Source organism: Cuculus canorus, chromosome 6, assembly GCF_017976375.1.
Source record: "Cuculus canorus isolate bCucCan1 chromosome 6, bCucCan1.pri, whole genome shotgun sequence".
In the NCBI taxonomy this organism is placed as follows: domain Eukaryota; kingdom Metazoa; phylum Chordata; class Aves; order Cuculiformes; family Cuculidae; genus Cuculus; species Cuculus canorus.
Window position 1 is genome coordinate 31,434,308 of NC_071406.1, and position 13,578 is coordinate 31,447,885.

Sequence of the window (13,578 nt, forward strand, 5' to 3'; positions counted from 1 at the left end):
GACAGCTCTGCTTCAGCATAAAGCAATAAGAAGTTAGCCTAGATTTATTTTTGGTGGCCAGGACACTGTCTGGGAAGGCAGGCCAGATAGCTGGAGATCTTTAGGCAGAGGAGGAAACTGAAGATACAAGTTGTATTTAGAGATGCATTATCATGCATTTGAGATGCATCATCATCAGACAGATGCCCCATCGATCTGGCAGTCAGCTGTCCTGCTACGTGGCTGTTGAGGCTATTGCAGTTACTTCAGTTTGCAGACTAAGTGTCTGTGTATAGACTGTGAGTTCAGATTCAAAGATTTTTAGATCTACAGTCAGGATTTTTTGCACAGCTTCAGGGTAATGATGGGGAGTCAGAAGCTTGATCTAAAGATCAGCAGGTTCAGTAGAAAATCCTGTGTTTGTACTGCTAGGCTTTGGATCAAATTCTGCACTCCCTTGCTTTCTGTGTCCTCGATGCTAGTAAAGAGGATACCTTCTTTTTTATCATTTATTAAAATAATTTTGTATTGCTAACAAAAAACAAGTGTTAGCAGTTGTGTTTGCAGACGACATCAACAGGATGCAGTTTCGTGAGACTTATATTGTCATTTTCCTGCACTTACTGTTCTTTCTGTAACAGAGAGAATAAAACAAACTGTTATTTTTAGAGAAACAAAGGGGAAAGATGTGGTTTTGTTCTTTTAATGACGGGAAAACTAATTCAGTGAAGAGAAATTTGACACATTTGGTGAAGGTGAATGAATATTGCATGGATTTCTTAACGAGGCCTCAAGCTAGGATTTCAAACATTTACAAAAATGCCTTTTTTTCCGTGTAAAACTATGGAAGCATTGGGAGGCAGCGGCAAAGGGGCAGCGCATTAGCAAGAAAGCAGTAATTTGGGAGAAGTGGTGCTGTAGGACCGTATACTCATTGATTAATATCTTTCATCGTTTGAAGGTCACCTGGAAGTTGTTGCCTTGCTGATTAATCATGGTGCAGAGGTGACTTGTAAAGACAAGAAGGGTTACACCCCACTTCATGCAGCTGCATCCAATGGACAGATTAACATTGTGAAACACCTCCTTAACCTGGGGGTAGAGGTATGTGGTAATGTGCTCTTTGTGGCTGCAGTATTTGGAGGTACTCTCTTTTTTTTACCTTATGGAGGCCGCTACAGATATTGTCAGAGCTTCCAAAGAAAATAGTTCCCATTTTCTCAAACACATAAAGCACCTTGTGCTTCATATGGTTTATTAGTTCAAGAGCCAGGAAACATTCTGGAATAAAAAAAGTCTGATACGGACGGCAAATTCCAGGCCGTCTTCCTGAAGATGTTCCTGCGGAGGAAGATGGAATAATAAAATCTCCCTTGGCTCAGCTTTCGCTTTGATAGGATGAGCAGTTGTTCTCCACATATGTACTCTGTATCTTACTAAACTGCAGTTCAGGCTGTTGGAGTATAGGGACCTGTATTTCCTCTGTGGTTGACAGAAGGAAGGAAAATTATTTTCACTTTGGAGAATATAATTTTTTTTAGGTCATAGGCTTCTCTTAGTCTAATATTGTCAATTCAGTGGTTCAAAGCAGCAGTGAGATGTTCAGAAGAGCCTGCACTGGTTCATCAAAGATGTCGAATAAAGCCATTGCATTTGCCAGCTTTGTAATCAGCTGACTTGACCTGCCAAAAAAATATCGTAAGTCTGTGTTCACAGGCTGTCGACTGTGAAGTTGAGGGGAAATAGATGTTATTATTGGTCTGTTCGGAAGGCTGTTAGATCAAGTTTCATGGGAGCTCTTTAAGAAGAAATTCCTGGTGGCACAAGAGCAAGCTGTCCCCGTGTGCTGGAAAAAGAGCCGATGGGGAAGAAAACCGGCCTGGCTGGGTAAAGAGCTCTGGATACTAATCAGGAAAAAGAGGAAAATATCCAAACCCTGGAAAAAGGGACAGGCAACTCGTTAGGACTGGAAAGATGAAGTGAGATCTTGTAGAGAAAATCAAAAGGGGTGAAGACCAGTTAGAACTTAGATTGGCCTATTCTGTGAAAGATAATAAAAAATCCTTCTACAAATATATCAATAACAAAAGAAGGACAAAGGAAAATCTCCATCCTTTACTGGACGCAGGGGGAACAGTAGTGACAAAGGACGAGGATAAGGCTGAAGGACTTAATGCCTTCTTTGCCTCAGTCTTTAATAGTAAGGTAAGATGTTCTCTGGGTACTCAGCCTCATGAGCCAGAAGACTGGGAGGGAGAGCAGAAGCTCTGTGTATCCAAGAGGAAATTGTTAGAGACCTGCTTGGCCAATTAACATTCACAAGTCTGTGGAGCCGGATGGGATCCACCTGAGGGTATTGAGGCAGCTGGCGGAGGTGCTTGCCAAAACCCTTACCATCATCTACCAGCAGTCCTGTCTGATGGGAAGTTCCACTTGACTGGAGGCTGGCTGATGTTACACCCATTTACAAGAAGGGCTGGATGAAGGATCCGGGGAACTCCAGGCCTGTCAGTCTGACCTCAGTGCCAGGAAACACCATGGAGCAGGTCATGTTGCGTGCAATCATACAGCACACACAGCACAATTGGGTCATCAGGCCCACTCAGTATGGGTTTAAATGCAGGTCCTGCCGAGCTAACCTGACGGCCTTCTATGACAAGGTGACACACCTGATGGGTGAGAGAGAGGCTGTGGATGTGGTGTACTTGAACTTCAGTAAAGCCTTTGACACAGTATCTCATGGTATCCTACTCGAGAAACTGGCTGCCACTGGCCTGGACAGGCGCACCCTCTGCTGGGTTAAAAACTGGCTGGATGACTGGGACCAAAGAGTGGTTTTAAATGGAGGTAAATTCAGCTGCAGGACGAACACAAATGGTGTCCTCCAGGGCTCAGTGCTGGAGGGTAGGGAGGCTCTACAGAGGGATCTGAAGAGGCTGGATGGGTGGGCTGGGGGGGGGGGGGGGGGGGGGGGGGGTTGGTCGACAGCTGACTGAATATGAGCCAGCAGTGTGCCCAGGTGGCCAAGAAGGCCAATGGCATCTTGGCTTGTATCAGAAACAGCGTGGCCAGCAGGTCCAGGGAGGTTATTCTGCCCCTGTACTCAGCACACCTTGAATATTGTGGTCAGTTCTGGGCCCCTCACTACAAGAATGGCATTGAGGTCCTGGAGCGTGTCCAGAGAAAAACAACAAAGCAGGTGAAGGGGCTGGAGAACAAATCTTACGAGGAGCGGCTGAGGGAACTGGGGGTGTTTAGTCTGGAGAGGAGGAAGCTGAGGGGAGACCTTATTGCTCTCTACAACTACGTGAAAGGAGGTTGTAGAGAAGGGTGCTGGCTTCTTCTCCCAGGTGATAGGTGGTAGCACAGGAGGGGATGGCCTTATGCTGTGTCATAGGAAGTTTAGATTGGACATTAGGAAAAATTTCTTCACAGAAAGGGTCATTGGGCACTGGCAGAGGCTGCCCAAGGAGGTGGTTCAGTCATTGTCCCTGGAGGCGTTTAAAAGGCAGGTAGATTAGGTGCTTGTGGACATGATTTAGTAGTGGACAGTTATGATTGGAGCTGGTGATCTCTAAGGTCTTTTCCAGCTTAGTGATTCTATGATTCTATTAGCAGGACTATGCTAATAACTACGTTTAACTTCCTGATTCTCCATCACCAGGGATATGAACTTTGAGATGCCTGTATTTTGTGGAAGGTTATTCACGTAATCTCTGAGTGTTTTGTACAATCTGTCCTATCCTGTTTTACAGAATGGCAGTTGAACTCTAAGCTGGTCTTCAAGCAGTAATATAATCTTAATTACATCTTTATAATACTGAGTTAATGAAAGTGGTTTCTTATTGAAGTGTAAGTGAGGGTGCACTATTGCCTTCCTTTCACTCAGACACCCTTGCTCCTTCCCCAGGAGAGATCTGTGGAAGGAGCTTTTAAGCCTGATTCTGTTCACAAGTTTTCAATAGTCAGTGCTTGGTCTGTTTGTTTTTTTTAGTAAAGGTGGTGAGCTTTTTAATTATCCCACTTATATGTAAAAACTTTCTAGCTCATTAGGACATTTGTCATCATTACATAGTCCTACTATCAGCTCTAAGCTTCAGATTGGCTTTTAGGAATTGCTAGTAAGAGATGAAGTTAATAATAGCAAAGGTGAAAGATTCCAAATTAAGCCATCTGGTAGTATATTTTTGTCAATGAAATTTGCTGTTGAGAAATATGCCCTATGACAGTTCATGCCCCCAGCTATTTCCATTTGCAGTATGTGATGCCTTATGTAAAACAGTAAGCTGATATCTGTAATTTTAACCGTGTCTCCTTGTCTCATTTTAGATTGATGAGATGAACATCTATGGAAATACCGCACTTCACATTGCCTGTTACAATGGTCAAGATTCTGTTGTTAATGAGCTGATTGACTATGGTGCTAATGTAAATCAGCCTAATAACAATGGATTCACTCCCTTGCATTTTGCTGCTGCCTCCACTCATGGAGCACTGTGTCTTGAACTACTAGTGAATAATGGGGCGGATGTTAACGTTCAGGTAAAACTTGCATTGCAGCTCTTCAGTTTTGCTTTATCCGATTTTGCATTCTTCAGGAGACTGGAAACTGTAATACACATACAACATGGCTTTAAATCCTTGATGGAAGTAGATGCTGAAAATGTCGATCATTAAACTGTGTGCATGAGATTACTTTCCAGCAGAGGAGCTCTCAGTGCCTTGATAAAAATAATGACAACCTTAAACTCTAAGCCAGCTCCTCTTATGGAGGCACAAACCACTGATAAAATATAATCCTGAGAGCTCTGTCAAAATATTATCTCAGAAAGTGGTTGCGAGTCATGGAATTATTCCTTTCTGTTGTTTTCCTTCTCACTACAGTATAGATTTAATTAAACCTGGTTCTTATGAGTTCCTTTTGAGTTTCCTGGGGAATTAAGAACTGAAGGTTGGTTGTTTACCTGTTTAAAGCTTGAGTTTACAAAGTCTGATTCTGTTTAGGATATGTGAATACTCTTGAGATACAACTGCTAAATCTTGATGAAGCTGAAAGGGACTTGCTGTTATCCAACAGAGGGGGTACTGGTATAGATACGGGAAGACTTGAGACTTTGAGTTCATATAAGATTTTGGCTACTTTACTTCAAACTCTGTATGTTTCAGTTTCCCATCTGTAAAACGAGCCTTCTGGCATTTAACACCTCTGGCAAGTCTCGAGATCTGTGGATAGTCAGTGCATTATTTAAACTCAGAAATATTAAAATGAGGGATTGTGCTTGCCAACAAATGCAAAACCTCACGCCAATAAACATGAAGTTATGTGAGCAATGAGGCTGGTACCCTTGCTTTGCTATTTTCACAGCTCCTTGGCTTCCGCGAGCTCAGTTTTGGGCTCCCAATTCCTTTCCTTCCCTCCACACCCAGTGAAGGAGGAAAGGGAAGTGAGAGGGAAAGACTTGTAGGTGGAAAACTAAAACTACAGCTTTAATGAAATAATAATAATAATGAAAATTATAAAATGTATACAAATATATGAAATTGTCCCCCCACTCCTCAATGACTATACATGACAACAAATGCTGCAGAGCAGACACAAGGGAAGGGGCCCGAGGCTAGGAGGAAGCTGGGCTCAGGAACTAGATTCAGGAACACATCGATCCAGGATTAGGGGCAAACAGACAGGTGAGCTCCTCACTGAATGTTGACCATTGAAGAAGCAAGCGAGACCTTTGTGATCTTTCATGCTTATACCAAGCATGCCGTATATGGGATGGGATACACTGTTGGTCAGTTTGGTGTCACCTGTCCTGTCTGTCCCTGCCTGAAGGTGTGACCTTTTTTGTCTTTGACTTATGGCCCTCTACTAGCTGCAGGATGTCCTTCATTATAATAGGAATAAGTATAAGCACTGGCCTTTCTGTGTACCAATGCCCCCGTTATCACTTCTAGCAAGGAACACTGAAAACCATGCAGTTAGCTTTCAGAGAACTAAGTTACTTAGACAGGACTTAGTTCAAGTTTGAAAACTGATTCTACTTTGGCTAAAAATGGAACCCTGCTTTATATGCTAAATGGTTGGGTTTACATTTTGTTTCTGTTAGAGTAAGGACGGAAAGAGCCCGCTGCACATGACCGCTGTTCATGGGAGGTTCACGCGGTCGCAGACCCTCATTCAGAATGGTGAGTTTCTGTGCCTGTTTCATGACTCTCCAAAAGGTCGTTTCCAAGGTCACAATTTTGAGTAGTTGTGACCCAGAGTGCCAAAGGACTGCTCTGAGAGCTGCTTAGCTCTCCAACGACTTCTGGCTTTGAGCTGTGGTGAGAGCACTGCTTCTTTCTCCAGTGCGCTACCACAAATTGAGCTTTTGGTTTTTAACAAAATCCTGTATTTCTCCAGCTGATGGTGGTCTAGCTGATCTGTTGTGACAACCTGAATACAAGACTTCATAGCTGGTTTTTATCTGCTGAGAACTGACACAACATTCTCAAATGATATAGAAGCTAAAAAAAGAAAAGGTTTTGAGTTGTCTGCCCTTGGGAGCTCTTGTGTTCTCAGACCATTATCTCTGCCCTCTGTTCTTCAGGTGTACTTATCTCACCAACCTTAGCTCCACACCTTGCCACTGTCTTCATCAAGTGTTGAATAAAGGCACAGGAGGGTGGACCTGCACCACCTTGTTTGTTCTGGCATAGCCAGGATTCCTGATTGTCAGTCATTTATCAGGTATCTCTTGTGTCTGTGAATACTAGAGAGTATTACAAATATTATTGTTGGATATCTGGCAGATGCCTGTTTCCACTTGACAGAGGTTGCTGTTACTGGTTGTTTACTTTTGCTTTCTCATTTTGGCCACTGTACCAGACAAGATGGTCTGGGTGGATTGGTTCATTATTTTTTTCTTTGTTTATTTTCCAAAATCCTGAACTGAGAAATTATTAGGTGTGAGATGTTGAAAACGGCTGAACAGTTGTGCTGTAAATATAACGGCACATTTACACACGATTGTATCTTAAAAGTGAGGTCTTCAATACACCATGCTTCTTCCAGGTCATCATGCAAATTGTTGTCATAGCTCTCCTTCAATAAATAGAATAGTAATAATGAAAGGAGTTTGGGTGAACTGGAAGAAACTGTACTGTAATGTCATTTTGAGCTGTTTAGTCAAACATGCTCTCTGACTTTCAGCTGTTGTTTTCTCTGTTGGATTTGTGTGTGAAAGGACTTGCAGAATTTCCTCTGTCCTTCACGCTTCTCTACTCTTCTTCATGTTACTTGGGTTTTGCTTCTTTCTTTCTTCATTTGCTGCCCCTCTAATTTTAGTATTGTACACAGATCTGATTGCAAGTGACTTTATGCCTCGTTGCCAGGGGATGTTGTGGAAGAGAGAAATGTCAATGGTTTAAAGAAATGAAGTTTCATTCTGCAGTACTTAATGAGTTGGCTAAAGACGTCTCAGTTTCCAGCTGGTGTCTCTAGCTACTTGTAGAGGAAAGATGAGTTATCTTAAAATTGGAAAACTGCAAATGTGATACATATCTTTAAAACTGGGGGGAAAGAAAAGCTGGAGAATTTTACGTAAGTCAGACAAAAATTCTGAAGTGAGTGAATGAACAAACTGTTAACACTTAGGGAGGAGTGGACAACATCTGACAAGAGTAAAAGGTGCTGAAACATCATAATTGTCTTCTCCAGCAGGGTAATAGGCTTTGTGAACACAGCACAGTCCTCTGACTTTGCCGTGGGCAGGTAATGTTTGTGGAGACCTCCGCTGGTGGAGGCTCTACCCATTCCAGCATTTTACTGACCTTTATTTACCATTAAAAAATGCTGCATGGTGCTTTATTAGAATTTTTTTCTTGTTGTAGTTACAGCATATTATCTCCTGGATATGGACATGCAATAAATATTACCATATCCTGATGTTAGTAAGACTTTTCCTGCTTTCATGAAATATTCTTATTTTGGATGAAAATATTACAGTGTGGGTGCATAACTAGTTGTAAAACCACACTCAGAGTTTAGTAATAAATTGACCAGTATTGAAATGAAAGGTATAGTGAGGGGGGTTTCCAGTTTCCCTCCTGGGTCTGCTACTGTCCATTGTTTTCATTAACAACTTGGATAATGGAATAGAATATATGATTTTAATGTTTAGAGAAAACATGAAGTTGCAAGAGATTTAGTTTGGCAGAAGATGAAGTCAGAATGGAAAATGATCCTGTAAAATTGGAGGCAGAAGTTATAATGCCAGTAAAGCAAAGGAAACATCCCACTCATGGGTAGGAGTGTCAGTTGGATAAGCACCAAATGGCAGCAGCTGGGTGGGTGGCAGTTCCTCAAGAAAGGATCTGGGGCTTGTAGAGGATCAGAAGGCTGTTGACCATAAGTCAACAGTGTCAGAGTGCTTAAAAAAATACATCAACGATGTGCATGATGTTGTACAGGTACAAGAGAGTATAGATGGGAACAAAGCCAGCAGGCATGAAGTAATCCTTCTACTCAGTTTAGCATTGGGAAACATCAGCTTTAGTATTGTTTCTTGCTTTTGACATTTTACTTCCAGAAGGATGTGGGCCAGCTGGAGAGGGCTGCTGGAAGGACGAGAATTAGTTGGAGTGCAGCAAACCTGACTTACGAGGAGAGACTGAAAAAAATGCAGTTCCTTGGTCCAAAAAGAAAACAAGAACTTGATAGCAATCTTTGCATGGGTCAAAAGCTGCAGCAGAGAAGAAAGAAAGAATCTATTTTTCCTGCTTGTGAGGATAAAACATGAGATGACAGGCTTTAAATTGCAACAGGAGAAGTTCTGCTTAAGCACTGTTTGGTTGTTCTTTGGTAAGACACAGAGAAAGCGCACAACTTGCTTGTTGTTTCCAGTGTATTTCTGTTGGCCTCTTAAATGAACTCAAACATTGTTGTTTTACAGGTAAGGTTGAGTGGCAGTGGATGATCGAGGGCAGTTTCAGCAGTTTGCTGTTTTAGTTTAATTCAAGATATCCATTTGTTCCTTTAGAGAAGGAGTAAGTCTGAATCATGTACTTGACCTTTGTATATCATGTGGTTCACCTATCTTCCATTATTTTTCCCTACCACTGCAGTTGGAGGAGGGAGGTGACAATGCTGCTGTCAGGCCACGCTCAGTACCAGTGGCTGACAGCTGACAGCTGACAGCTTGCTGTGTGCCAGTTCTCAGTCTCTGAAGTTTGGTGTCTCTGTGGCAGGACTGGTTAGGCTGCATTTGCTAGAGAGAAGTAATATTTGTGATTCACACTTAATCTTCCAATTTTTGCAGGAGGGGAAATTGACTGTGTTGATAAGGATGGTAACACCCCTCTGCACGTGGCTGCAAGATACGGACATGAACTTTTGATTAACACCCTCATAACCAGTGGAGCTGATACTGCCAAGTAAGTGGCTGAAGTAGAGCTGTTTCTGATGATCAAGTGTTACGGGACTAAAATATGAACATTTGGGAAGTGTGGAAAGAGGGCAAGTCCAGCTAAGTTCGTATTTTGCCCAGTTACGTGGTTACAAGTAGTACAAGTACTGCTTCTTTTTCCTAAAGTGTTTATATGGCACAGTGATATCTAGTGTACATTAAGTACATATGGGTATAAGGTGCATCCTCATCAGAGTTATTCCAGAAAGTCTGTAGCAATGTAGCATGTATGGGAAATGTGATTGGAAAAAGTTCAGATACCTTCTAAGGGAATTGTGGGCATATTCCTTAGTATCTGAATTGGCCTAATGTTTAGTGGCCTGTCATACATGGTGATTATTCTTTTGTCTTGTATCTTTTGGTATGGCATAGGATAATCAATAGAAATGCAGTATTGCAAGGCAGATATTACTAATTATTTCCGATCTCAATATAACTATAGCCTGTCTTGGTGTTGCATGGTTTCTGTTGCATGGTTTCACCCACATTTTCGGGTGGCCAAAATAATATGACTACTTTTATCTGATTTGTGAGTTTGGGAAACTCTTTTGTATATAATGACAATGAATTGAAGTTAAACATATTTCTAAATCTTATTAGTGCTTTTTCCTTCAATTATCTTTTTTTTCTTTCTTGCACGTGTGTCAAGACTGCACCCACAATATGATAAGTGTTGTTAACTCCAGCATTGACAGGTCCTTGATTTTTAAGAGTACTTGAGTATTGATTAGTTATGTTTAAGTTCTTATGGTCTATTAAAAGAAAAGAGCAAACCTGAAGGCATACAAAGGGGTATAAGCCCAGAGTAATTCAGTGCCAAAAGAGATATCCATACCGAGTGTCTGATTTCATGAGTGTAAGGTTTTGGCAATTAGCTCCACATGTCTCCGAAATATAATTTAATAGTCTCCTACCTAGAAACTACCATAGGAATTGCTGACTTCTCTTACTTGCCTAGTTAAGAAAACCTGCTTTCAGATGCAGATGAACTGCCTTTAATTTTGAAGATACTTGCAGCTTTCAGTATTTTGTTTGTTTGCTTGAGGATGTTTAAGAAAGTAGCAATATTTGCCCATATTTCTTTCTCAAGTACAACTGTCACCATGCAAACTCAGGATGTGGAACAGATCTTCAATTGGCATCGATAATGAAATTTCACAGGCTTCAGCTTATGTCATTGGATTTTATTAACATAGTCAGCATGAAGATCTCGGTGTCTAAATAGATGTACATTTTTCCTAGTTCTTTCTCTAGTACAGTAAGTCTCAGTTTGCTTCTTATTTTGAGGTTTAAAGGGAAAATGAGATGCAGTGGGATGGCCCGCTCCTGGAATTGGGGTTATCCAGTTAGAAATTTCTATTTCACACTTGGGTGACTGGAACATTGATCAAATAAAAGACTTTTTCTAGCAGCAGAAATAAGCGAAATGAGAAGTTGGCTTATAGATGCCACACAGATCTAAATGACACTGCTGTGCTAAACAAGGAGTGTTGAAATGCTGCGTGTAAATAACTCTGGTGGAGCTCCCCAAACTGGCTTTGAAAATAAAATTCTGCATCATTGTTAACAGCAGCTGCAAGACAGCTAGGTTGGTCTTTGAGGCAACTGCATTTGGAGGGGAAAGTGTGTAAGGGATGGGAGGAGCCAGTGAGAACAGCCCTGTAGTAGTGTGAAACAGTTACCATATATGCAGGTAGTGTATTTTGATGGAAACCATCCAAAGCATGTGCTGAGTGGAAATCTTGACCTACAAGAAGAACAATATTGCTTTAGGTAACTATGTGGAAGAGGAGATAGAGCGAAATGGGTATAGGAAGAAGCGTAGCAATACAGAATGCCCAAATTTAGCTTACATAGATGATCCATAGCTGAAAAATACAAACTGTAAATGCTGGTGCAGCAGCTTAGTAGAGATTACGCCGTTTCCTTCAAAGAACAGACTCCCAGATTATCTTTTAATAGATTTGCTCTGAGGTGTAGATGCTGACGCTAGCAAAATTAATATTTGTGCAGCACCACAAGTCACTCCTTAGTGTAGTGAAGTAGCAAACAGCACAAATTTAACATGAAGAGAGAGGAAAGATGGACCTGTGGTTTCTGGATAGAACAAATTTTTAAAAAACAAAGCAAAAATAGTTATATATATATATATATATATATATAAATGTCGGAGAGCACAAGGTATCTGTGTAAACATCCACATTTATTTTTGTCTGGAACTTCCTATTTAATTATGATTTATGATGAATCTTGCAGAAAGGCAAGTTCCTTTGTCTTTGGTCCATATCTGAAATCCTCTTCCACAAGGTGATCATACTCTCCCATCCACCAATTGTCTTGTAGAAATGAAGAGCAGATATGAATGCATTTGCTATTGTTTAAGATTTGGTCATTTTCCAAAAATATGTCTGCTGAAGCAGGCAGTAGATGATAATCTTGTTGAGATAGTTGGTTTCAGAGACTCAGTGTTTACGTGTACTGGGAGGACTGCCTGTAGGATAATATTACTAGAAAGGTGCTTTTCACAAAACAGTGCTAAATGACAAAAGCCAAGATATCCAAACAGAAAAGTCCTCTGATACAGTAAACAGTGGCATGCCTAGGGACTGAACTGGCATGATCTGCTGATATTAATAAAAGCTACTGAGTGCTCAGTTTGTTTAAAAACTATGTGGTTGCCTGAGACAGATTTAACTTAAGGATAGGTGCCTATATTTTGTTTTTTTTTTTACCCAACACGTCCGCTTTGAGAAATGTATAGTCTGATTGAAACATACAGTGTAACTTAGAAGAGGGTCATGTGCTAAAGGGGGAAAAAGTGGAAAGCTATGTGAGCAGAGGAACTGGAGCAAATAGGAAAATGAGATGTTTAGTTCTTAGGATGTGGGCAGAGAACTGTAAGTGTTACGACCGCCAAAAGGAAAGCAGGAAGAAGAGCCATCAGCTATCCCAGTCCCATGGGAAAGATAGAGGGAAGAGGGGGAGGCTTTGAAAACCCACATGAGCGTAGGTCTAAAGGATGTTAACTGCAGGAAAAATGGAATTCAGAAATAATATAGAGAAGATTTCATCATTTACTTTTACCTCAGAACAGTGGTTGCAGTATGTGTAGCTGATGCAGAAACCTGTGCATCCCACCAGGAAACTGACTCCAAGCAATATCTGCTCTCTTGCTTCCTCCCTTACCTTGGCTTTCATCTTGAATTTTCAGAAACCTGCCTGCCACATTCTGCTCAAAGCATAATGCCAAGATTTTGCTGTATCAGAATATTTTTAACTCCTGAAAAGACCAGTAAGGAGAGATGGATAAAACTAACATGGTAGGAAGAATCTTGCTTGAAAAGGATGGAAAATGCTGCCTTTGTGGAAGGAGTTTTTGGTGTGTTGTGCCTGTACACAGCCTGCATTTTGCCATGGCTCTGTGTAACGAGCCTGTTCTGCCTTTTAGGTGTGGGATCCACAACATGTTTCCTTTACACTTAGCAGCACTGAATGCTCACTCAGACTGCTGCAGGAAATTGTTGTCATCAGGTAAGTAGATCCTGCAGTGTCTGCGGAGCTCCAGTAATGTGTGTCTCTGCTGCTTTCGGCTCCTTTATACTCATTGTTGTGAATTGTTCAGATGAAAGACTTCCTGTGCTGCTGTGTTCAGCTGCCGTGTGGCGTATGGGAGCATGTGGGGCTTTCCTAACGGCATGCTGGTACTCCTGTATTGTTCATGCCTGAAGCCCTTTACTCCTGCCAGTCTTAGAGAGTTTATATTAATTCACCGGGATAAGGGGGAAATTTAGGAGTCTTTCCAAAACTGTAGGAATGTGAGACACAAATTTGGTTTGGGATCCCCCCCGACCCAAAGAAATAATTCAGGGAATTATCTCCTTGGGGCCTGCACGGGCACAAGTATTTATATCTCACTGAATGATATGTTGTAGATACAGCTAAAGTATATTTCTGAATCTGGACACATTGAAGGAGTTAGGCTGGCCAAAGTTCTGTTGGAAGAGGGAGGAAATGAATGACAGTGTAGTGTTGAGAGAGCAGTCTCAGGATCCTCGACAGCGGCCAAAGCAGAAGAGGCAGGAGTTTGCCGACACAGCCATTTCAAAAGAGGCAGTAATCAGGTGTCGATTCCCAGTTTCTTTTTTTCCAGGCAAGA

At 41.5% G+C, this 13,578-nt stretch overlaps 1 protein-coding gene across 14 annotated transcripts in view; it reads left to right on the forward strand.

The window, feature by feature from the left end:
• The window catches only part of ANKRD44 (ankyrin repeat domain 44), a 135,209-nt gene that overhangs the window by 83,467 nt on the left and 38,164 nt on the right, over window positions 1–13,578 (forward strand). For all 14 annotated transcript variants that reach the window (XM_054070449.1, XM_054070444.1, XM_054070452.1 and 11 more), the window contains exons 7-11: window positions 941–1,083; window positions 4,309–4,521; window positions 6,084–6,162; window positions 9,276–9,390; window positions 12,871–12,953. In XM_054070449.1, coding sequence (XP_053926424.1) covers window positions 941–1,083; window positions 4,309–4,521; window positions 6,084–6,162; window positions 9,276–9,390; window positions 12,871–12,953 — 633 coding nt within the window. The remainder of the gene's footprint in view (window positions 1–940; window positions 1,084–4,308; window positions 4,522–6,083; window positions 6,163–9,275; window positions 9,391–12,870; window positions 12,954–13,578) is intronic.